At 38.0% G+C, this 26,871-nt stretch overlaps 1 protein-coding gene across 1 annotated transcript in view; it reads right to left on the bottom strand.

Annotated features, from left to right (window-relative positions):
* CNTNAP4 (contactin associated protein family member 4) overlaps positions 1–26,522 on the bottom strand; it is a 290,556-nt gene extending 264,034 nt beyond the window's left edge. The window contains exon 1 of the mRNA XM_050946065.1: positions 26,170–26,522. Coding sequence (XP_050802022.1) covers positions 26,170–26,254 — 85 coding nt within the window. The 5' untranslated portion in view covers positions 26,255–26,522. The remainder of the gene's footprint in view (positions 1–26,169) is intronic.
* Between the last annotated feature and the right edge of the window lie 349 nt (positions 26,523–26,871).

Genomic DNA, 26,871 nt, shown 5'->3' with positions numbered 1-26,871 from the left:
TAAAAGATTCTTTAAGTGGGTGCAAATGTGATTTACTCCCGCTTCAAGGTCCCTTTATAGTGCCAGAGAAGTGTAAAAGGGTCTCAATTGTAAATGAGAATCAGGTTTAATGACTTCAAGGGAGAGGGATAGCTCAGTGGTTTGACCATTGGCCTGCTAAACCCAGGGTTGTGAGTTCAATTCTTGAGGGGGCCACAGGGATCTGGGGCAAAAATTGGTTCTGCTAGAGAAGACAGGGGGCTGGAATTGATGACCTTTCAAGGTCCCTTCCAGTTCTAGGAGATTGGTATATCTCCAATTATTATTATACAGGATGTAAGATTAGGCAGCATCTAGCTCCTAAACATCACATTTATTTGAATAAAGAGTGTTTCATGCTTTGTTCCTCTCCATGAAACCACCCAAAGTGGAAATAATGATGCTATCAGATTAAAATCAAATAATATATTGAAAACCAGAAAACACATTTTCATTAGGCCTAAGAATGGTAATAGGAAGAGGAAAATTAATGTAAACTGCTATCAAGCTTGCATCTGAAATAAATTGAAAATAATTACTTTATTTATCAATTAATTTAATCCACAGCAATATACTCTAAAATGGAGGTAATTGCATTATTAACAACAACAAAAAATTCTGTTCATATAATATGTGGACAAACCTTTGTTTCAAATCCTTTTCATGCTGAATATGGGTGAAATTCTGAGATAAAGCTTCAGTCATCGAATATATTCCAAATAATAAAATCCAAGAGGTGATGGAGAAACCTTGGTGGAATAAGTGCTTGTCAAATAAAATAGTGTTTCTAATGATCTGTCACACATTTGCTTCACTGAGAACAATGTGAAGGAAACACAAAGAATGTAGTTAATTCATGCTGAAAAATCTGTTCAGTGGGTCATCTTCCTTTCATTTCATGCTTTCATCCAGTGATCCTCCCACTCCACATGTATTCAGACAGTTCGTGTTCTGCATAATGTGTGAGTTAAGATATGCCACTTTAAAATTGTTTTACATACACAGTCTAATTTGGCACACACAGCTGGAGCAATGTGTGTCTACAAAGGGACAAGGTTTGTTTTAATCCTTCATGATTAGTATAATTGCTGCCACTTCCACTTTAACATGTTTTCCAGGTACGTGATTTCTATTAATACAGTCAACCTGTGGGTCAATACTTTTAAACAAACATCAATGTACTTCAGAGCTTACCTACAGCTCCCATTGACCTCTACTGAAATTATCTATGGCTTAATATTCCTGAAAATCAAGCCCTCTTTTTGAACTGAGATGAACCAGAGCCAAGGTACAGGCTAAGAATATAGTGCAGACAGGTTGAGAAGACCAGATGTCCCCAATTTCCCTCCCTCCTAGCTAATCCCTGCTCACCCTTCTAAACTCCATATTTTGATGTGCCTAGGAAGGCAAAGATTGATCAGGCTCTCTCCTGAATCATTGCTTTGGGGGCCTGGTTTGTCCTTTTTGTGAAATGGAGAGAGGGAGTGGCCTTACAACCCTCCAGATGCCCCAAGAGACCCATGAGAGATCCTTCAGCTCCTGCAACTTATATGGAAAAGGGGGACATCATATGATCAGTCTCCACATTCCTCTTCCCACAAGACCGACAACACACGTGTGCAAAGAGGAAGAATGCATAAGATAATGCTGAGAGGATCAGCATTAATATATGCATGGCAATCCTTGAAGATGTGATAATGATTGGAGGGTGAGGGCACTAACCTAGACTCCATCCCCACAACTCAGACACTCCAAAGACGCTCAAAAACACAGAAGTTGCACAGAGGGATTACTACTGAGTAGCAGAAAGAGAGATCTCTAAAATAGACTCATACACTTTAAGGTCAAAAGGGGCCATTATGATCATCTAGTCTGCACAACGCAGGCCACAGAATCTCACCCACCTACTCATGTAACAAACCTCTAAACTATGTCTGAGTTACTGAAGTCCTCAAATTGTGGTTTAAGGACCGCAAGGTGCAGAGAATCCTCCAGCAAGTGACCTGTGCCCCACGCTGCCGAGGAAGGCGAAAACCCCCCAGGGCCTCTGCCAATCTGCCCTGGAGGAAAATTCTTTCCCAACCCCAAATATGGTGATCAGTTAAACCCTGAGCATGTGGGCAAGACTCACCAGCCAGCACCCAGGAAAGAATTCTCCGTAAAAGCTCAGATCCCACCCCATCTAACATTCCATCCCAGGCCATTGGGCAAATTTATCTGATAATAATCAAAGATAGCTTAACTTTGGCAATTAATTGATCTCATAATACCATCCCCTCCATAAACTTATCAAGCCTAGTCTTGATGCCAGATATGTCTTTTGCCCCCACTACTCCCCTTGGAAGGCTGTTCCAGAACGCACTCCTCTAATGGTTAGAAACCTTGTCCAGTTTATATCCATTTGTTCTTGTGTCTATATTGGTTCTAAGCTTAAATAATTCCTCTCCCTCCTTGATAGTTATCCCTCTGATATATTTATAAAGAGCAATCATATCTCCCCTAAGCCTTCTTTTGGTTAGGCTAAACAAGCCGAGCTCTTTGAGTCTCCTTTCATAAGACAGGTTTTCCATTCCTCGGATCATCCTAGTAGCCCTTCTCTGTACCGGTTCCAGTTTGAATTCATCCTTCTTAAACATGGAAGACCAGAACTGCACATAGTATTCCAGATAAAGACTCACCAGTGCTTTGTATAACAGTACTAACACCTCCTTATCTTTACTGGAAATACCTCACCTGATGCATCCCAAGACTGCATTAGCTTTTTTAACGGGCATATCACATTGGCAGCTCATAGTCATCCTGTGATCAACCAATACTCTGAGGTCCTTCTCCTCCTCTGTTACTTCCAACTGATGCATCCCCAATTTATAACCAAAATTCTTATTAATCCCTAAATGCATGATCTTGCACTTTTCACTATTAGATTTCATCCTATTACTATTACTCCAGTTTACAAGGTCATCCAGATCTTCCTGTATGATATCCCAGTCCTTCTGTGTTGGCAATACCTCCCAGCTTTGTGTCAGCTGCAGACTTTATTAGCACATTCCCACTTTCTGTGCCAAGGTCAGTAATAAAAAGATTAAATAAGATTGGTCCCAAAACCCATCCCTGAGGAACTCCACTAGTAACCTCCTTCCAGCATGACAGTTTACCTTTCAGTATGATCCATTTTAATCTCCCCTTTAACCAGTTCCTTATCCACATTTCAATTTTCATATTGAACCCCATCTTTTCCAATTTAACTACTAATTCCCCATGTGGAACCGTATCCAATGCCTTACTGAAATCAAGGTAAATTAGATCCACTGTGTTTCCTTTTTCTAAAAAATCTGTTACCTTCTCAAAGAAGGAGATCATGCTGGTTTGGCACGATCAACCTTTTGTAAAACCATGTTTTGTTTTGTCCCAATTACCATTGACCTCAATGTCCCTAACTACTTTCTCCTTCAAATTTTTTTCCAAGACCTTGCATACTACAGATGTCAAACTAACAGGCCTATAGTTACTCAGATCACATTTTTTCCCTTTCTTAAAAATAGGAGCTATGTTAGCAATTCTCCAGTCGTACGGTACAACTCCTGAGTTTACTGATTCATTAAAAATTCTTGCTAATGGGCTGGCAATTTCATATGCCAATTCCTTTAATATTTTTGGATGAAGATTATCTGGGCCTCCCAGTTTAGTCCCAGTAAACTGTTCGAGTTTGGCTTCTACTTCGGATGTGGTAATATTTACCTCCATATCCTCATTCCTACCATTATCCCTAAGCTCCTCATTAGCCTCATTAAAAACTGAGACAAAGTATTCGTTCAAATATTGGGCCATGCCTGGATTATCCTTAACCTCCATTCTATCCTCAGTGTTTAGCGATCCCACACCTTTCTTTGTTTTCTTCTTTTTTATATGGCTATAGAACCTTTTACTATTGGTTTTAATTCCCTTTGCAAAGTTGAACTCTACATGGCTTTTAGCCTTTCTCACTTTATCCCTACATGTTCTGACCTCAATAAGGTATCTTTCCTTGCTTAGCTCTTTTCTCTTACAGAACTTTTTTCAATAGTGGGGGAGGAGTAGAGAGGATTATCTGGTTCTTAGTGTCAGAATCAAAAGTCTTTAATACAAATTGTATACATACAGAAAGACAAAAATCATGCACTGGTAGAAAGACTGTATAACAATTTGGCAATTTCCACCTCTAATTTTTATGACTATATACACCAAAATTGTCAAACTCATTTTACAGAGTGTGTGACAAATTCCATTCTTAGGATTATGTATTACCCCAGCTCCAGAACAAATCCCCTCTCAATATCAATGGGAGGTTTGTACTGAGATAAAATGATCAGCAATGAAATAGTTAACATAGACTTTTGAAGTAACATCCCCCCCACACACACACAACCACACACCCCCTCAGGAGATGAATGGGGGAGGGGGAGATCACAACTCTAAAGACATTTTTTCAGGATATCTGCAGACTCAGGCAGACGTATCTGTTTACAACCCCTTCATATTGGAAGTTCATCTTCATCATCATCAGAGCTAGAAGCTCTGTCTGATATTGTGTCAATTTTGGTTTTCATTAATTGCATTTTTAAGTAGTTCATGTACCTAAGGAGAATATATTTTATAAAATTAACAAATACAGTCATAAATATTTAATAACTCCACTGACATATTTTACCAGAGGCATATTTTTATAACTAAATCCCTCTTAATTATGTAATTACACTCCTATGAGGGCTAAAAATATATGTAGCCTTTTTGTGCATCTGAGTCCTGATTGATTAGACACACTGGTTCAGCAAGGACAAAATGCAAAATTGGTTAACTGGTTATCTAATATGAAACTGAAAAACTGCTCAATGGAAATTCAGAGTTTAGATAAATCTTCCCGCCTCCTATGCTCATCTCCCTATCTGTCTAATGGGTCCACATAATCCAGCAGGCATCACTAAAAATCTAGTGGACTAGAATAATCTCCACTAAATGGTAACAAAATTGAGAGGTCAAAAGGATCCTGAACATGCATATCTAGTATTATATAACATGAGGTGGTTCAGGGAAATTTTGAATGATCATATTGTTCTATGATGTAATTACGGTTAATAGTAAAAATATTTATTTCTACTAACAAAATAAATAAGAGGAAGATCTTTCTGGTCAATATCATTAGTACACAGAATGACATTTAATAAGTAAAATATATTATATTAAAGAACATCTCAAGCATTACTATTGCAATATTTGATTATCTTTATCATATATCAGTCCAAATCCTGTTAAGTTTACACACTTGAGAAGTTTCACTGAGCTATATCATTTCATATATTTTTAAAACGGACTACCCACAGTTAATAATGAGATTATTAAAGTTGGGTGCAAATTGGAATTTCCATCACTTTGGATATTTTGATATTTGTTTTGTCCCAAATTCAGAAGAAAAGTTGAAATATTGAAAGTTTTTATGGAACAAAACATTCAAAAAAAATTAAATTTGGAGATATAGAAACATTTCACTTCTAGTCAGTTTGATGTTAAGCTGCATCTACTTATAGTGCAGAGGTGCCTCATGCCCTTATTCTTCCCAGGGGGTCAGACGCCCTGATTGGACTACCCCTCCTGTGATGCAGCACTGTCGTGTGTTTCTCATGACGCACCATGCAACTCAGTCAGGGGAGACATGGCAGCGCATCATAGATGTACTCCAGTCAAAGAACCCAGCACATAGAAGAGAACGGAGACATGCCACACCCAAACTACAGCTCTTAGGGCATGGTGGCACTTTAGAATGATACAGTTTGAAGTAGAACTGACCACAAATGAAATGTTTTGGTTTATTTAGAATGATACAGTTTGAAGAAGAACTGACCTCAAATGAAATGTTTTGGTTCATTTGAACAAACTGAAATTTAGATTCAGGTCAAACTGAACCAAAATTAAGTATTTCTTTTTGCCTTTTTTTTTTGATGAAAAACATTGTTTTGGCAAAATCAAAAATTACCCAGCCAGCTCTAGAGATGATCTATGTAAAAAACAAAAGTAAAAGGTAGCCCAGTGACTTCACTGGGATTACTTATGCGTGAGGTAAGTGGAGTTTGGCCCTAAAAGGTTACAGATTTTAACAATATTGGAAAAAAATAAATGAAAAAAAAAAGTTAAAAGCTGATTGCAGAGGAGATGACTGATTTGCTCAATACTAAAAGTATTTAATTTATGAATGAATTCAAGACAACTACCCGAACTCCATTATAGCCCATACTGTCTTCATCCATCATTTATTTATTCATTTCAGGTGATTATTTTAAAATATTTATTTTTTGCAGGTCTAACATCAATTTGAATGGGAAGTTGAAAGGAAGCAGCATCTGCCAGCCTTCCTCTGAGCTGTTACAACACTCGTAAAATTCAGCTATACCTGTCAGCTGAGCTGGAATGGCTGTTTTTCAATATGAGCCCATGAGCTCCTACAATCCACATGACAATTTGCAGCACAACAGATCTATGAGGCCAGATTCTTCTCTCAGTTACACGGATGCAGCCCCATTAATCTCAATACTGCAATGATAGCTTATCCAGTATAATTGAGAGCAATATTTAGGCAGTTATCTTCAGGAGACTCTGGCATAGAGTAGTACAGAACACTAAACAATGCTACACAAGTGATATCTACAGCACAATTGTAGAAAAAGGTGTCTGACAACACAGAAATAATATGCGACTATGTCATGTACTAAAAACTGAACTGAACATACATCCCTAAGATAATCAGAGATGTAAATGAGGGCAGAATTTGTCCCTCAGTAACACAACATTTTACTTCCTAGGCATTAAAAACAAAGCCTGAATAACTGGTTTGATATGGCAAATTTCAGAGGCAAATGGTGACTGGTTGTTCCACACCCTGTACTTGGGATCCTAGACTGACATAAGCAGATGCAGTAGTTCCCATTCCAGATCCTTGTCACTGGTCCCATTCACATCAACGGTTAAACCCAGAAGCAAGCCACCACTTCTCCTCCCCATGGAACACCCATTCATGTTTGTTCTGTCTCCTCCCTTTTTAAGGGAGGAAGGTGGTTAAAATAGTTTACATGGCCTTTTGTGAGGGAGAATTTCACTCCTTGGAAAGAGTCTTATCTCATTTAACTGGATAGAAAACAAGTCTCAGTATCAGAACCTGTGTGCTTCTATGGTTATTCGTAGTCTTACCATGAGGGATGTTTGTTATTATAAGAGATACAGCAATAAAAATAATTTTTTCATAGAATATCAGCATTGGAAGGAACCTCAGGAGGTCATCTAGTCCAACCCCCTGCTCAAAACAGGGCCAATCCCCAGACAGATTTTTGCCCCAGATCCCTAAATGGCCCCCTTAAGGATTGAACTCACAACCCTGGATTTAGCAAGCCAATGCTCAAACCACTGAGCTATCCCTCCCCCCAACTATAATAATGTACTATAATAATGGAGAGACTCAAGAAGGTAAGAATTAAAGAATGGTATATGGTATGATCTATTAGCTAGAGAGAGAGAGAGGCGGCTGATTGAATGCGCTAATGGTGCCATAAACATTAGTGGAAAAATCCATGCTTGGAGAAGGGCTATTTCAGGACTGAGATCTTGCACAAAATGCTGTAGTTTTGGCTGCCTGTAAACAAGTTTTATATTCTTCATTTTGCAGGGTCCTAAGATCCCTAGCTTTTGGAGAAAGGAATCGCAGAGCACCTGCCAGGAAAAAAATAAATAAATGAAAAGTTGGCTCCCGTGATCTGGTAACTCTTCATCTCACAGTAGGACTTATGGCAGTCATGTGCTTAGTTTCCTTTGTGACACACTGAATGCGTATCCATACAAATGTATTCTTCAGAGTTTATGCATTTTTCAAATAATAAATAAAAACACTGAAAAATGTGTTTTCAACAACAAAACATTCTAAAAACTGATAGCAGTCCAGTCAAATTCAATTCAAATGGTAACTTTTTTAAAGGCAATTTTTTTAACTTTTAGGTTTTCTTCACTTTCTAGTGTCCTATCACCCTTCACTGGAGAAATCTGCTGCTAGCAGTCACAGATGAACTACATGCCAGCCATTATAGGATATCTCATCATACCATCCCCTCCATAAACTTATCAGCCTCAGTCTTGAAGCCATTTAGGATTTTTGTCCCCACTATTCCCCTTGGAAGGCAGCTCCAGAACTTCACTCGTCTGATGGTGAGAAATCTTTGTCTACTTTGAATCCTAAATTTGTTGATGACCAGTTTATATCCATTTGTTCTTGTATCAACATTAGCACTTAAATAACTCCTTCCCCTCCCTGGTGTTTATCCCTCTGATGTATTTAAAGAGAGCAATCATATCTCCCCTCAGCCAGCTTATGGCAAGACTAAACAAGCCAAGTTGTTTGAGTCTCCTCTCAAAGTAGTTTTCCATTCCTCAGATCATCCTAGTAGCCCTTATATGCACCTGTTCCAGCTTGATTTGGTCTTCCTTAAACATCAGAGACCAAAATTGTGCACAGTATTCCAGATGAGGTCTCATCAGTGCCTTGTATAATGGTAAGAGCCACACTTCTCTGTCTCTACTGAAAATACCTTTCCTGATGCATGCTAAGACTTCACTAGTCTTTTCCACAGCTGCATCACATTTGCAGCTCATAGTCTTCCTGTGATCAACCAATACACCCAGCTCTTTCTCCTTCTCTGTCACTTCCAACTGATACATCCCCAGCTTATAGAAAAAATATTGCTATTCCCTAAATACATGACTTTGCACTTTTCACAATTAAATTTCATCCCAGCACTATTAAATGACAGAATTTGTATTCTTGTTTAATGTAATTGTTAGCTAAAAGTTGCTAAAATTTACACAACAGTACCCTAAAAATTGGGAATGAGCCAAAGTAATTCTCAAAAACCAGTCATTCCATTTAACTCATTTATTCAAAATTATAGGCCATTACTGATACAATGATGGAAAATTTAATCTTTAAAAAAATTATATTGTGGGAAAATACAAAATTAGATTGCTTCAACCTAAAGCAGTGTTTTCCCAGGATTCCCAACAAATAAATATACATGTATATGAATAACTTAACTACAGCTTGTTACTTTTTTACATATATAAATTTTGGCTTTTAGAGTTTGAAACCTGATAAGATTTCATATGGAAAATTACCTGTAATGGTTTAGAGCTGAATTAGCTTAAGTGAACACTTTACACAGTACAGGACATAACAAAAAAGCAATCATGTTTCAGTCAAACTCTACTCTGGAACTCAGTGACAAGGGAAGTCGTGAATACTGCAGGGCTCTAAGTTGGTTTTGTGGGATAAGTGTCCTAGTTTTGATGTACTAGTTTTACTAAATTCAAAGCACCTATTGATTCACAGCAGTACTATTATGGTACTTTATCTAGATTTCACAAAGATAGATAAGAAATTTATATAAAAATCAAAGTGAATCAAGAGAGACTGAAATACGAAATAGAATTATTCTTCCAAAATACAATAAAAAGCATGTAATTCATTATACATCAAAGCAATTTCCAGAAACAATTGGAACATTTCAAAAGCAAACATTAAACATTTATAAAACCTCATCACTTATTACATGAGGTAATTTAAAAAAGAACTCTGAGCACATACTGATTTTATAAAAACCCATTATTCATTGACCAGTTATTTTTAACATGAACATTGTGGATATGATTATTGATAAGATATTTCACTTATTGTAACAACAACCCATTTCTCTTTAAAGTAAAAAAAAAAGTTTGTTAAATATGGATTTTCTTTGTTTTCTCTCATATATAATTTTAGCCTTAAACTATAAAGAATATGTTTTATACTCTCTCTCAAAATATGGTTTTAATAAAACCTGTATGATCTTGATATCTCACAGGATCTGCAAAGTTGAAATAAACCACACATTGATAAATCTTATTTTAAAGGCATATTATAACACCTATAAAATCAACATGTGGCATTTGTCGTTAAAGGGGATAGACATAATTCAAGTACACTGTGCTTACATGGACCAGATCCTCCTCTGTACCTTTACAGGTAGAAAAGAACAATATGCATGGAAGTAAGTGTGCTTATAAACAACAAATATAACTTTGTTTTGGTATCCATGTACAACATTGCATCAGGTATGATGTATCAAAAGCTATACAGAAAAAGTAGGAAAGACACTTAAAAGATTTTGCTATATTACGTACATATTGTCACAGTTATAATGCTACCTAGCCATGCAGCCCAACACGAATCATCATCATGCATCACATCACTAAATAGTTTTAGAAAATTAATAGTTCCTTTGAGACATAATTTATTTTGCAATTTACTTGCACAGCAGAAGTAACCCTGCAGTGTTATAACTGTATTTCCATAAGAAGGATTGGACAGTGGGAGAAATTTGCCTGTGTAATTATGTAGCCAAACCCACTCAGCTCTAACATCCTTGGCCAAATTATCAACTCTCTTATCAATATGTCAATAAAATAATAAAACTAGAGGGGAAAAATCTGTATGACTTTTCACTGCTTCGTATATGCAGGCTGTGAGCAGGAGTGATTAGTTGAGGATGGGGATGACAATCTTATTCCTCAGGATACTACTCAGGTTTGTAACTTTTCATTAATGTTGTGTCCCCATCCTCTGTGGCTTTAGCTAATGTAATATTCATTCATTGACCATGCCCCAGTCTTCCTCAGTCCCACACCCAAAAAATCACCATGCACTGATGTGGACGGAACCACCTGCTGAATGCAATTCCATTCTACATTGTTTCCTTAGATCTCCCTACATGCACATACTCAATTTGGAACACCAATTCTGCTTTCTGTTATTGATTCTACTTTATACTATGTGATTAACTCACTCAAAAAGATTTCTAGTAGACAAGAGAAGCACAGCTTTCCATTACAGAAGATATGATAGGGACAAATCAGCTTAAGTATTTATACAAAACTACACCGCTACCTCGATATAACATCACCCGATATAACATGGTAAAGCAGTGCTCCAGGGGGGCAGGGCTGCACACTCCAGTGGATCAAAGCAAGTTCAATATAACACAGTTTCACCTATAACGCGGTAAGATTTTTTGACTCCCAAGGACAGCGTTATATCGAGGTAGAGGTATATATTTCATTTTTGTTTCAACAAATTATCCAATGTTAAAGTAAGGCTAAATAGTTTTTAATTCCTGGGATCATCACTTTTGGCAGTTCTGAAGACATACTATATTGGTTACCCACCCACCCACCTGTCAAAGTGAAATTCAATAAGAGATCACATATTTTTATATTAGGTCAGCAACCTCATTTTTCAGCTCCTTCAGGACCATTGCAGGGAAACAACAATTTGTTTTAGTGATTTGTTGCATGGGATACTGTCAGATATAGGAGTGTCAAAAGGAACAAAGGACAATTTAAATAGCAACATGTCACCCAAATCAATGATTCCAAGAAGTAATCTTTTATGCGGTACATACAATAGGGCTATAATCTGGCTGCAAATGCCCAGCAAAGAATTCTTCTGTTTGCTCAAATGTGCTTCAGAGTAGGTAGCTGTCTTGGTGGAGGGAAGGGATATGGAACCTACCCTACTGGCACAACTCGGAGCAGCCCAGAAGTTGCTCCAAATTGTATTGTACCAGGCCAAGCCAGAGAATAAAGGAGCTGCAATGAGTCTTTTGATATCTCTCACTGACTCCTGCACAAAAGATAGCTCTGGCACAGGGCAGAATATAGCCCATAGCCCTCATCACTGCCATATCAGTTTCTGCAATGTTTTTGGTAAGTATATGGTATAACCAGTGAGGAACAGGTAGAGTATGATCATTACTAGAGCCCTACCTTTGCTTCATTTTGGTTAATTTCACAGTCATAGGATTTTAAAAATCATAAATTTCATGATTTCAGCTATTTAAATCTGAAATTTCATAGTGTTGTTATTGTAGGGGTCCTGATCAAAAAAGGAGTTGTGAGGAGGCTGCAAGGATATTGGTGGTGGTTGTGATAGGAGGGAATTGCAGTACTGCTACCCTTACTTCTGCACTGCTGCTGGCAGCGGCACTGCCTTCAGAATTGTGCAGCTGGAGAGTGGCAGCTGCTGGCTGGGAGCCCAGCTCTGAAGGAAGAAGCACCACCAGACACAGAACAAAGGATGGCATGGCACAGTATTGCCACCCTTACTTCTGTGCTGCTGCTTGGGCACCGCCTTCAGAGCTGGGCACCCAGCCAGAAGCCGCCGCTCTCCAGCCACCCAGCTCTGAAGGCAGTGCAGAAGTAAGGGTGGCAATACCACAAACCCCCAAAATAACCTTGCAAGCCCCCTGCAATTTTCTTTTGGGTCAGGACCCCCAGTATGAGAAATGCAGGTCTCCCCATGAAATCTGTACAGTATAGGGTAAAAGCACACAAAAGACCAGATTTCACAGGGAGGTGGGGGAGGGAGACCCCATTTTGCGATCTGTAACGTGTTTTCTGTGGCTGTGAATTTGATAGGGCCCTAATCATGACTAATCATGAACAGCAGGAAGATAAACCAACATATCTGTTGGTATACAATACTAGAAACAAAAAGCTGTACTGGAAAACCAGGTGGTTGCCTCTCAGTTGCTCAGTAACTTATGATCCCATGAATCATAATTCTAGCCTTGTTCAACTGTAGTTCTTTCCACAGCTTTGCTGGTGCCATGCTACGCCTGTAAGCAACAGTTTCTAAACACAAATCTAGCAGTGTCAGTGTGCTTTATAACGTGCTTCATTCATAAACCCATGCAGAGTGATCAGGAAGCTTTTCCATATGGGCACCTGCCAGACAGTGTACATGAAATTCACCAATCAACTTAAAAGGCATGCTAGTCTCACTAGAACTGTTAAAAATAACAGACGCCTTCCTAAACTGTTTGTCATGCCTGCACATACTCTGCTGAAATGAATTCACATTTTCAGAAGCTGAAACTCCTGAGTTATGAAGCGGAATGGCTCTGTTCAATAGTGCCACATTAGAGTAGCAAGGAGTGAGCAGATCTGCCATTAAGATGAGAAGTAAGCATTTTTTAAAGCTAATAAAAATTGTATCTAATTATGTTGTTTGCCAGTGTAGAAGTAGGTAAAACAGCTGTGATTGTTCTCAAAATGTAAAAAATCTGCTTACATCTCTGTATATTACTGATCCTTCTTAGGATACCGCAGTTGTACATTTCGTTATTGTGGATAAAGAACAAAAAGCTGTTGATTTGGGGAACTGTCAAGCAAAGCTTACAGTATTTGTAGACGACTTCTTTGCTCATCTCTAAACAGTTTACTAAAAAACAGCAGTGTATCTTATCAACTTAGACATAGTCAAAATGGAGGAAACTTATGCTGTGTGATCCACACTAGAGATCTCTTATCCTCACCTTATTTATCCTACACTCAATCATTGTGCACAACTATTCATTGACCTCAATGGAAGTTCCACGTGCATACTGAGCATGGAATAGAAATCTGCATTATAGATAGCGGAACTGCAGTGTGGATCTGAGAACATGAATATAGTGCGTAAAACCACAGAAAATCTAGGAGTTTTGTTTTTGAACAAGGCTACATGCTGATTACTCACAAACATACCTCAGACTAATTTTTCAAATTCTGGCTTCTAATTTAGCATGCAAAACCATCTGCGGTTCACTATAGTTTGCATGTGCAGTCCTGCCAACCCCTGGGTATTCAAAACATCATGAGGCCAGTTTTAAAATCAGATTTTTTTTAATCCAATGAATTGAGTTCTTCTTATTTGCTCCCTTGTTACTGAGCCTTTAGGGTGTATTGATTTCATGCTTTCTGGCTTTCCTCCACAACCATATGGGCTAGAAGCTTACTTTTTTAAAATGAAACCTGAGATTCTCAAGCAATTGTTTGAAAACCAGGACTTTAAGGAAAACACCAAATTATCATAAGACTCATGATAAAATCATTAGATTTGGCAACACTGCAGCTGCAAATGACATTTACATGCACAAACACCCTTTGCATTTTAGTCTATTTACCTGTATAAAAGATGGTGCCTGCAAAATAGGCCATCAGGTTGAAGTCACTTTTAAATATTGGCTCTTAATATATTTTAAGTTAACCTTTGGTCACTTCTTAAAATTTGTCAGCACTCCTACTTTAATACATTCAAATAATCATAGAAATCCCAAGTGAATAACTACTATGGCAGGCTCTTTCTACAAGTATTCAGTACAATGGGTGGAAAAATCCAGATTTCTTAGAATTAAAACCACCACACAGAGCACAATAGCCAAGGCAGTTCATCAGCATCCAAACCACATGTCAGAGCCACAGACAATTCTAACCATTGGAGAACATGCCAGGAAAACATTGTTGCTACAGGAAAATCACACAGTCTGGCATTTGGGCTTGTGATTTATATCAGAGGAGTAGGGGGAGGGGTTATAAAATATACTGCCTAAGTAACTCAGAGCAGTGGTTCTTCAAAACTTGCTTTTGATTAATCATGTACATTTTTTCCTTAGCTTCCTAAGACATTCTGCACTTGATTAACCCCCCCACACACATTTCTAAGCAGCAAAACCAATACCAAAAACACTCTACTGAGACAAAAATGTTAATACATTATTTGAAATGAATTATCTGTATATTTAAATGTTATTTCTAAGCAAACACATTGATCTAAGTTTGATCAAGCCTAATGCTGCTACACACATTTCATATTTGCATCCAAAGCTCTGAAGAGAACATTTTATATTAAGAGCTAAAATATTCTTAAAAGTTAATATATTAACATTAAGAAATTACCAACCTTGTGTAGGGGAGGGGAAATTAGAACTGAAATAATTATCATCCATAAGGGAGGCCTGACTAATGTCTGGGTTTCCCCTCATTTAGATTTCCCCCCCTCTCTAATATTTGAATAAGTGGGAACACTTTACTTAATGCTATATTTTCAATATTGAGCTACTGAGGGCTATAATGAATGCTTCCAAAATCTGCTAGAAGTATTCCTGCATGGTCAATTGGGCAGAGAAAGACCACATGGTAACTATCTCTTACATGGCACATTAAGTGACTGCTACTTTCTGATTAATTATATGCTCAATCACGTAGGACATGGAATTCCTCCTGAATGAGTTACTGAAAGGAAAGCAAAATTCTCAGGAACTTTCTTAAAGTGATTGAAGTGGATTCAAAAAGGCCTCCTTACGCATATCAGCATTTCAGTAGGCGGGTGTCTATCCTTAAAGGAGGCTCCAAAACAGTAACTTTTGTATGTCACTTCTCTTTTTAAGATACGCCACATAACAGTAAAGAATATATGTACTCAGTGATGAGAAGGGCACTTTTTACAAGGGGTTTTCACCTCAGTGGTTGACAACTGATGAATGATGGTACCATGTAATGAGATAAACTGTAAAACAGAAGGTTAACATCTTTGTGGGATTGTCATAAACACACAAGAGCTGTTGGGGGGGGGGGTCTTGATAGAGTTGGCAGTAGTTCCAAAACCTAAGAAATTGACTGGAGGTTCCCAACTGACAACAGGGATTCAGACACAAGGTGTACATCCAGAGTGCAAAGCTACCTGCCTCATAAGCCACGGACAATGCCTATACTCTGAGAAGCCCCAACAAGCTAAGGACATTTGGGATTCAGCCAGTGCTTAATTTGTGCCAGGGCTTGCTACGACTGAGCCCTAGCTCCTCTAGCCTTGGCAGTTCATAGCCCCGGCACCTCTTGGCTTGCCGCATCACTTATGAAAGTAAAAAAATTGGATGAGCCTCAGCACCTCTTTCATTACAAATTAAGCACTGGATGCAGCAGTTGGATCCCCACAGCAGTCTGACAGGTGTCTGACCAGGAGGAGCTCAATCAGATCTGTGACAGATGGTTCCTAGTATAATGGTCAAAGATAGATGAGAAGAAAACTGAATATAAGAGGATATCTCAAATATTTTGCAATATGACAGGGCATAATCTGGGCACTGTGCAAAAACTGTACAGTTCGCAGCTCAGCAGTTAATTAAATTCAGAACAGCAACAAATATTATTATTAAACACTGAGGAGTGAAACAGTGGGCATTCTGGTGATGAATAATATGCTGGGGAAGTAGAATCAGGAAGAACAGCTTTTTCGGTGTATCCCACCATCATCTTTGAATCATACATGGACACAGAAAAACACTATTTTATCATCTTCTTCATCCCCCCAGCATTCAAACCACTAGTGCCTGCATTATATTCCTTATCACCATGATCAACACCACCCATATCAACGTCAATCTGCTAGAGATTCTTCTCTCATACTGATATAAATCAGGAACATCTCAAATGACATCAATAAGATTACACAGTCTAAAATTGGTGACAGAGAGATGAATCAGGCCCATTGTTTTAAAGGGCATTGTGATTTCCTGACTGATTTTCTTCTGAGTCTAAGGTTAAGTTTTTGGAAATTGAGTTTTGTTCACATCTCAAGAAAAAGCACATTTCCACCTCCTTACCTATGTTCTCCTTCTCCAGTATATGCAATGGAGTCTGATTTGATTTTTTATTTGAATCAGAATCAGGAGAAACTCACAAATTGTCAGACCGGAAGAAATACAAATTTCAGGATGAAGAAGATGGAGATTCAGATACTGGTTTCCATGTACTTTCACTAGCAGCTTGCTTAAGAGAATAAAACTTGTTTTTTTTTAAGGCTGAAGTTGGGAAAAAGGCTGAGCACCTGCTCTAAGAGCTTGAGAATCTTTAACCATCTCCCGTGTTTGTTGAAGAATCTCAATACAAGAAGTGTTCACCATCTTATAGGACTGTGCTTTGAAAAGGTGCAACATGTGCTTCCCTTTACACAGGATCTGATCTGCTGGCTGTAGAAGAGGGTGAATGGATCTGTAGGCTTGCCTTTGTCTTCTCCCATTTCCATTCAGGGCTGCTCATGGCCTCAAGTATTGTTCTAGCAGCTTGCATCACCAAGGCAGAGGGTCACCCACTCCCTGATGCTAGTAGCTTGAAGGGGCAGTGATGTAGAAGCCACTACGAATCCTCTAGGGGCCAGATCTGCTAGCTATCAAGTTTGCTTTGTGCCAGGGACATGGCGCAAAGCATCTTTACCCAACTTCAGATTTGGGATCTCAACATTTATTTCTATCATGCTGATAAATAATGCATTATAGTTTTCTAAGTGCAGACACAAGAGACCATAACATGTCTGTTAAGGACATACAAAAAGCACAGATGTGAAAAAGTCATAAATCTCTCATTTTTAAAAAATAATCTATTGGTTAATTGTTTCCTGGAATATCTGTGACACTATGATACGAATAGCTCTAAAGGAATCATTCCAGTCTTTCATATAAATAACACAGATATTCAGCATTCCCTAAATATACTGAGTCATTATGATCTGCCATTCTAACAATATACTCATAATATATCACTGATAGATCTTTTAATCATTCTTTTCTATCCATAATGCTCAAACAGGCACTGATGAACATTGAAGCTTAGTATAGTAGATGCAACTTGACATACATTTTCAGCACCTGGGGGAATATCTTAGAAATGCATCCACTGAAATAATTTCATTCTCTCACCAAATATATTACACACAAACACATACATTCCACTACAGATGAATATTAAATCAGGAAATTCTAAATGAAGGTTTTCCAATCTGTGTTTAGGTATACTATTGTAGATCTCTGCAGAGTATTATCACAGTGGTAGAATACCTCACTTCCAAGAAATGTAAAAAAAACCTAAAGCAGACTCTCAAACAGAATCTGTAACATAAGGTAGAATTGGAAACTGGGAGAGAAAAAAGCACAGTTCAATCCCAGACAGTAGTGACTCTGCAGAGAGTAATACACAGGAGACTAAAACAGACACACTTTCTACTACAATTTCTAAAGGATGAAAGAGTGCAAGAAATATTTTCTCCAGTTATTAGATATAATATAAGACTTTACTTAAAATATGAACTGTACCTAACTCTGGGAGAAAGGAGAGGGACAGCAGAGATGGCATCACTTTACATAGCAGCTTGTCACCAGATCAGGAATGAACAGCACTAACAAATGGGCACATGGAATAAAAACCTATGGCATGAAGCCCTCTTCTGGGCAGACTGTAGCTAGTTTGAACAGATACATGAGGTGTCTGACTCATTTGCACATGTTTACCTTCTCACTCCAATAAAACATTTTTAATGTAATTGAGTTGTCTTTAGCTCAGCCCATTGTGCTTATATTATGTAGAATCCTGTCCTTCCAACATATATGACTTCACTTTCAAGTTCCTTCTGTTCTCTTTAGTGAAGACCACTGTACAATAAAGATCTGAGTTTGAAATCCCATATTTGATAAAGTGAAAAACCTTAAGGAATAAATATAGTGTGTATACAAACACACACACACACAGAGCTATGTGTTTATATTAGAGAAGGCAAGGTCAAAGAAATGCTCTTTACACTTGGAGTGCAAGATGGTGAGGTTGTGACGGTTCTTAGATCCTGTGAGGTGTCATTCCACAGTCTTGGGCTGCCCCCCCGAGTGTCATTAAAAGTCAGTGGGACTGGGCTCCTTAGTGTCTAAGACACTTTTGAAAACGGGGCTCTGAGTCTGAGTCTTGGGCTCAGCACCACTTAGGGGCTATTAAAAATTCTACCTCTCAGAGAGCCACTGGCAGTTTTTTTGTTTCCACACATCTCAAGAGAGTGATTTCATAAGCAAGGGAACAAGCTAAAATTCTTCCAACAGTTTCCTCCCCTCCTCCAGTTTCTCTTTAGTCAGTTTAGGTAAGTGGGTAATTCATATCAGCTACCTAGCTCTGTATCTGAATCCTCTGAACAAGGCAGGAAGAAAAAGCATTTACCCATCACACTTTCATATAGACAGGTGATGAATAACTCAGTTACATCCAAAGGGTCTTGCATATCATTGCTTGCTAGTATGTTTGAAGGCTCTTATTCAATATTTACTTAGGCAAAAATCCTGTTGATCTCCATGAGAATTGTGCCCGAGTAAGGACTTCGGGATCCGGTGCACAGCTTTTCACTTTTTAACAACAACATTTCTTAGTTACAGAAATGTGTGAATGTTTCTTTAAAGAAAACAATCAGTACCTCTTGGCATGATTACAAAATGTTTGCCAACTGGACATTTTGATTTCCTCTGTACAGTAGCTAGGAATCCCTTCATTGATCAGTGAAAGGAGTTATAGTGAGACATACAGTTTACTGGCTTACAGAATATCAGGTCTTTCCAGACTGTATAAAGATCCATAATGGCACTGAGAAGCTTTTCTGCTTTATCACTGTGACATAGAAGGGAATGTGAAGGCTGTAGTATATTACTGACTATTCACACCCCTTTTTACACAACTTGCTTTCAGCTATAAAGAAAACCATCAGCACAAAGACAACATTAAATTCTAGCAGGCTTTGGGTTAAATCGTGCCTTTAAATCACAGCCTATAATAGGGAGTGGGCAGAAAGGCAGCACCCTAGTATGAGTTCCAGAAGGAACTGTGCATCAGATATTGTGGTCCCACTGAAATCAATGAGTTTGCCATTGATTTCAATGGAGCCAGGATTTCACCCAGTGTTCCACTGTTCCCACTCAGTGGCTCTGACAACTATGCCATTACCCACTCCCTGCTTTGTTCCCTCTGGGGCGTCTAGGGCCAGCATCTGCAGTAGCCTGAGTAGTCCTTGCACTTAGAAGCGGTCAGGGTGTGCATCTGTGTCCAAATACAGCACAGGGGAACAAGTAGGATAGAAGACTATTTTTGGTGTCCTTCAGCTACTATGCACCCACACTTGTTAACAAGCTGATCAATATGACATGGCTTCAATAACTGGCCTTTCTATGCCATGAATTTATATTGTGACACTGTGTCTACACAGAAATCAATAGAGGCCACCACATACCTTAAAAATAAGGCATACTAGATAATTAGTGATGCACAGTGAGAAACTGGAAAGATTACAACCTGTGATTTTAATACTTCTATTTAATTAGTTTTAAAGGAAAATTTCTGGCAGTGTAACAAAAATCTTTTTATATTAATATTACCTTATAATAAATATAATTAGTTTTACTTCAATATATGCTACTGTGAAAAGAACATGTGGAGTTGTTGAGTTTTTTGTCTCCTACAGTAATTACAGATAACAGATGATAATCACATTTAATCAAACCACAGGAGACTGACACATACACATTATATTGCAGGTGAGTTAACTCAGATGTGTTAGGCTCCCAACATGGAATGCAATCTATCTAGGCCATTATGTTTATCAATGTGAAATATCATCTTGAGGTCTTCTTGTTGCCCAAAGCATTGTCCTACAGACTTGTTCACATATTAAAAAGTTCCATGCAATCTGCTAGTTTGGTGTTTTGTTCAGTTACTCAGCATCTGAATAACACCATAAATCTCTTATTGCATAAGCCACAGTGTGTTGTGAGATTTCACAGATTTCTCCTAAAAACTGCATTTTTGCAATAACATTGAACAGGTAAACCAGTTAAATTCAGCCACAGCCAATGGAGCAAAGTTGAGTACATTTCAACAGTTTCATACAACAGGTGATTTTCTTTTTTTAACATTATTGAATAATATCCTCATGGATAAAGGACTTGTGCTGAAATAGTTTTTCCCCTATAAAATTATATTTTAAAAATCTTCTCTCTTTAAATCTTTTCTCGTTGGTATTTTACTGTGGACTAATTCAAACGTCTAAAAGTTCAAGATATAATTTACTGGTTAGCTGCATAGATAATGGTATTTAGTAATGGGAATAAATTCAAATATTCCAACATGCTGTTTCTAATCTAATTTTCCCTCAAGATCACACATGTAAATATACTAATTGCACAAAGACTCTTATAGAAACAAACAGGCACTTTACCAGTTAGGAACAAGCAATATCTTATTACTTGATATTGTTCAAGAATAAGATATACTTAATAAAAAAGTAATTAGACCCGTTACCCAGCTGGATAGATTTCCTACTACACTGTTTTTCTTTCCTTTGTGATTTAAAAACTTAGAGGTAGTTTTCAGCACTGGTCTATTAAATAGGTATGGCATTTAAACAATAATTTTCTAGTTACTAATTTAAAACTATTTAAAATGTCAAAAGTTTCCAGGCTTCAATCACTTTCCAAATTATTGCATTGAAAATACTCATTAACTGGAACATGAATGGTATCATTTTTTATCTGCCAGTTCACACTACTCTCTGCTCATTGTAAGCAGAGTAGTAGTTTCTAATGAACCATGAAGAGAATTCACTCTGAAAAACAAACAGGGTTTGGAGCCCAATCCTGTTCTTATTGCCATAAATGTATGGTGTCAATATGATTGGGATAAGGCCACTGTGTGTCTTACTAAAACATATTAGAGACACAAGGTGATTAAGGTAATATCTTTTATTGAGGCAACTTCTCTTGATGAGAGAGACAAGCTTTCAAGCTACACAGAACTCTGTGACTTGAAAGCTTGTTTCTCTCACCAAACAGAAGTAAAAGATAATTACCTTATCCACCTCGTGTATCTAATATCCTGGGACCGACACAGCTACAACTACTCTGCATACAATATATTAGACCTCAAGAGTTCTATTTGTGTGCGTGTGCATATGTGCACGCACACCCCGTATACTATAAACCCTCCCTGTCCAAAATTTACCATTAGCTTATTTAGGTTATGCCCCAAGTGCACTACTTACATAAAAACTCTCCCTCCTAATACCTAACTTATGGGGGCGCTCTTACTGGATCCATAGTTATGATTACTTTAAGATATGCAGTTAATTTATGAATCTTTCTCTCCCCATCCACCCATCTGGATGGGAAAGAAAATTCATAAATGGATAAATTCATAAACTGAAACAGAAAAAAAGTATAATACTTGAGAGTTTGGAAGCTGTGATATTATTAATATTAATATTTGCACAAGTTAGCAGTGAACTCAGGAATCCTGACAGGCAAAGAGAAAAACTACTTTAAAAGGAACATATACAATAGTCCCTAATGTGTGACACCAATTGATAGTATACATTATATAAAATCTACTGTATTCTACTTAGACAGTTAATTTCATTGTATTTTTAGATTTTTTTTCTTCTGCTTTTCAAATCCACTGAATATTCAACTATGAAAGACTCAGTATCATTAAGGTACTACTCTAATAGTAAAAGAAAGGTTCTGTACTGCAGCGGTAACAAGGAGTTCCAAAACGAAGACCAGTTGACTGACTTACATAAAGTATGGTCGTTATCATATGACAATGCATTTTTGAGTTCAGGGGTATACCTAGACTGAAAATAAAAAACTTTTGTAAATATGGAAGACTTTGGAAGCAGAAGTACATCCTTTCTGTCTTCACCTATATACAGAAAAGAGATTTTATGTGAGAATTCTTTAATTTGTTAGCAGTATTTCCATTCACTCCCCAAGTCATCCTTAATTGTTTTGGTCACAGTTGAGCTGAAATGTGTGAGAGATTTAATTATGTTTCATGCAACACTTCATTTTCAGAGAGTTTCAATGGAAGTACTGTACCTATCAGAGTTTCATGACCAAGTTTCAGGCAAGCATCCAGGAGCTAATTTACCAACTGACTAATTTACGGCTGTGAAGCCGGCTTCAAATAAAATCAAAATGTTTGCTCAGCCCACGAACAAAACTTTACAGGAGTACTTGCCTTGATCGTTACTTTAAAATTCCTGTATGACTTTTCATGGTTTCTGATTTATGGCTGTATAGGTCAATTCCCTTTCAAATGCTTTAGGAGTTTTAATTCTTTGGGAAAAGCTAACTACTTTCTAAACCTTTACCTGAAGCAACTTTGGTACAGAACTTAAAATGTATGAATTCCCAATGACAACCATTATCTTACTGTGCTAAGCTGTTTAGTGTGTCATGCTTCAGAAAAAGACATATACCCAGAAAAATCCCATGTTCAATTTTAAAATGATAGGTTTTTTCAGTTTCCAATATGGTGTACTTTAAAACATCCTTACTCAGTGAAGGAATATTTCAGAACAATATGGATAGAAGAAAAACTTCAGAACAATTCAGTTTGTGTCAAAAAGGGGAATTCACAATCTAGACCATAATGGAACTCAGAAAAAGTTGCTACTAGAACAAGCAATTCAGATTTGTGAATGTACATTTTGTGGTGAACTCCAGATCTCCTTACTCAGGTGTTTTTCTATTCATTTCAATAGAAGCTGAATAAGGATGAAGTAAAAACTGAAGTATGAGCTTCAGTATATGGCATTAAAGTAACACCAGAAAGAGAGGGGGAAAAAAAAAGAACAGTAGATTTAATAGAAGAATGAAAATGTCATCCCATTTTCTCTAAGAATAACTGTTTATCATATAAAAACAAAGAAAATTCAAACTAAGAATCTGATTTTGTGATAGCTGTTTATTCTAAGTTATTTGAATTCATTAATTCAGACAGGAGAGTCAAGTTCTGAAAGGGATTTCAGTAAGTGAAGTACCGGTATGTTAAAGGGAGGGTAGAATTACTGCTGCATAGCTTTGCAGTAATTGGGGGACGGGATACAACACTCCTGGGACCAGGACCGGGCTCTAGCAATTTCGCCGCCCCAAGCACGGCGGCACGCCGCAGGGGCCGCTTTGCAGCTCGCTGGTCCCGGGGCTTCGGTGGACCTCCCGCAGGCGTGCCTGCGGATGCTCCATTGGAGCCACGGGACCAGCGGACCCTCCACAGGCACACCTGCTGGAGCTCCACCGGAGCCATCTGCCACCCTCCTGGCAACCGGCAGAGCGACCCCCGCGGCGTGCCGCCCCAAGCACGCGCTTGGTGCACTGTGGCCTGGAGCCAGCCCTGCCTGGGACATTTGAAAAACAAACAACTTGCACTTATGGGATACTTTTTTGTTAAATATATAGTCTGCCACATCAGGTGTAAAATGCCCTTTTAAAAATGATTATTCATGTGATATAAGTGACTTTTCAGGATTATGTTTTGTGTTCTTGTGTGAAATGAGGGAGAGGTACAACCTAGTGGAAACAAAGAATTTCAAATTTTATTCCCGGCTCTGACACTGGTTTTCTCTATGGATTTAAGCTAGTTATTTATCTTCTCCAAGCATCAGTTTCACCATCTGTAAAATGGGGAGTAAACTTATTTCCTTACTTCAAAGGGGTGTTTTGACTATTAACCTACCAATATAGGGAAATCACTTTCAATAGGAAAAAATAAAAGTGCATTAACATAGCCATTCATTTACCAACATAAACTTAGCTTGACTTCTCTCTGAGAAGTATTAGAGAAAAGGCAATAAATGTGGTTCACGCCTGATTTATTTTACCCTTCATAATTCTATACTGGGAAAAATTTGATTCCCCCTCACCCCCCCCCCCCCAGCCTCGTTTCTTAAATTGTAAGAGTGACCTCTAGTGCTTTACTGTTTTGTTGCATTTTGGAAGTTCTATTTTGCAATAGTTTTAATATGCCTTTCTGATCAGATCTAGTCTTGTGCATACTGCCATAGGCTATTAATGTGTGATTCAATTATCGTCGTCTTGTGAAAATGGTTGTATTCATAAAGTATACAATGCAGAATGATGAAGAGAATTAACGCTGAGGCTGGATTGTAGTAGAGTGTTTTACCAAAGGAGCTTACTATTCATGTTTAGGGCTACTCTATACACTTGAGTATCAAATGAGATATTACTGAATGACAGCACAAGATCATTTTGGTGCTGCAGTGTGATCATCAGGCTCATGGGAGCATGTTTAGTTTACAAGATGTCCACAGGAAAACTCTTCAGTACACATACTACATAGCACTTCTAACTTCTTTGTCATGGCTTAAATGTTTGCACGGAGCTGTTCCCTGCTACAGTGCTGTAAAGTTATTCCTGAACATTCCCAGTAGCACTAACATTCACATTCTTAAAATAGAGTCACTATTTCAGCCTACCCCACTCATATGCTGCACAGCCAGCCCCTTAACTGGATTAAAAACCAAAATGAAACAGGTTGCTCATTTTAAGCATCTGACATTTAGGCAAGTATTCTGCAGATAAGAATATAAGAATGGCCCTGTTGGGTCAGACCAAAGGTCCATCTAGCCCAGTATCCTGCCTTCCGACAGTAGCCAGTGCCAGGTGCCCCAGAGAGAGTGAACAGAACAGGTAATCAGCAAAAGATCTATCCCCTGTCGCTCATTCCCAGCTTCTGGCAAGCAGATGTATCCAAAATAAAAATGATTATGGTCCATGGAGGCCAAAGTACAACCAAAGGAACTCCAAACAATTACTGTACAGGTAAAATGCTTAGAAGTTAGTGTCTGATGCATTTGTTTAGGGTGAAAATGGTCAGACTTGATTCAACATTGAAACCAAAGATCCCAGTGTTAAGTCACATATACATCAGATGTGCCTTCTAGAGGACAGCTTCTCTTACACAACGTGCAATATCACCCTATTGGCTAACTATGGCTTACTCATTTAAAAAAAAGAAAAAAAAAACTTTCTGCTGCTACTGATGGTGCCCTCTTCCTTAGTCATACATGAACACTATTCTCTAAGCAATCAGCGCACATCTTGTCCTCAACATTTTTTCTTTGTTACATTTGCTTTGCTTATGAACCGTACGCTACTGTGCATCAGATTTATTTGAGTGCCTGCTTGTTTCAGGAGATGCAGATACCAGCCTTCCAAATTATAAATTACTAAAAGCCAAGCTGATGCAGCATACAGTAGAAATCTTCCAGTAATTTCAATGTAAAACACAATGCCTTGTAAAATGCAGCACTTCTCAACAGGAAACAAAAATTAAAATGGGGATGGAACTTGCAATTCCTTGGTAAGGTATTAATTTCAGATTATACTGGAACTTGAACTTCTCAATAGAAATCTGTATATAGATTCGTATAAAAATGTATAGGACAGATTTTAGAAGTTAAAAAAATGACATTTCTCAGCCAAGGAAACATTTTCAGCCAAGCTATTTGCTGTCATGTTTTCAGAAGCATTAAGCATTTATTTCAAGAACAAGATTTATTCCAAAGACAAATAAAATAGCCCAGAAGTTTTCAAAACAGTCTGGTTTGAGTTTTAAATCATTTGCAATACTTACATTTATTTCCTGCCACTATTGTGTTCCAGTTATGAACAGGTAACAGAAACAGCATCTTGAAGAAGATTTCAGTGACAGAATCCATGTTCACATTTATTGAGGCACCCAAAAGAACTAGAGTATTAGGAAACAGCTGCTCTGCACTTCAGTCCTATTCTTGCTTCCTCTTCTCTCTGTCTTTCTTCTTTCAGTGCTTCTCAGTAGTCAGACTCCTCAGTGAAATGCACTCTGCAACTGCTCACACATGCATACGCACCTCCAAATCTGTTTTTTTTCTCCCCTAACAGCAGCAATCCCTTAAGAGCAGCAGCAAGAATCTCTCCTCCAATTTCACAGAATCACTCAAGGCTAAACTGCAAGACTACCCTGTACAGCTTGCTTACAGAAGCTACACATTCACATGTGTTCTGGACACCCCTTGTGGTGATACATAGGAAATGTGAGTCTCTGATGAAAGCCAGACAATATGAATATATTGCACATGTGCACCGGGACAGAGTCTTTGCTGGGTTCTCACTGTGCTCCATTCTTTATAGTGATTTTTAAGTATGTGGTGAGTATGTATTTGTTGTACATCCTGCTTTTCCTCTTCCTTTATACATAGTATCTAAAAAGAACTTTCAGTTGCTAAAGCATTTTGAAGTACTGGTTTTGGAGAGAATATATTACGTTTCTCAAGCATTTGTGGTAGGAACTTTAAGA

Source organism: Gopherus flavomarginatus, chromosome 3 (genome assembly GCF_025201925.1).
Source record: "Gopherus flavomarginatus isolate rGopFla2 chromosome 3, rGopFla2.mat.asm, whole genome shotgun sequence".
In the NCBI taxonomy this organism is placed as follows: domain Eukaryota; kingdom Metazoa; phylum Chordata; order Testudines; family Testudinidae; genus Gopherus; species Gopherus flavomarginatus.
This window is presented reverse-complemented; position numbering and strand designations above follow the sequence as displayed.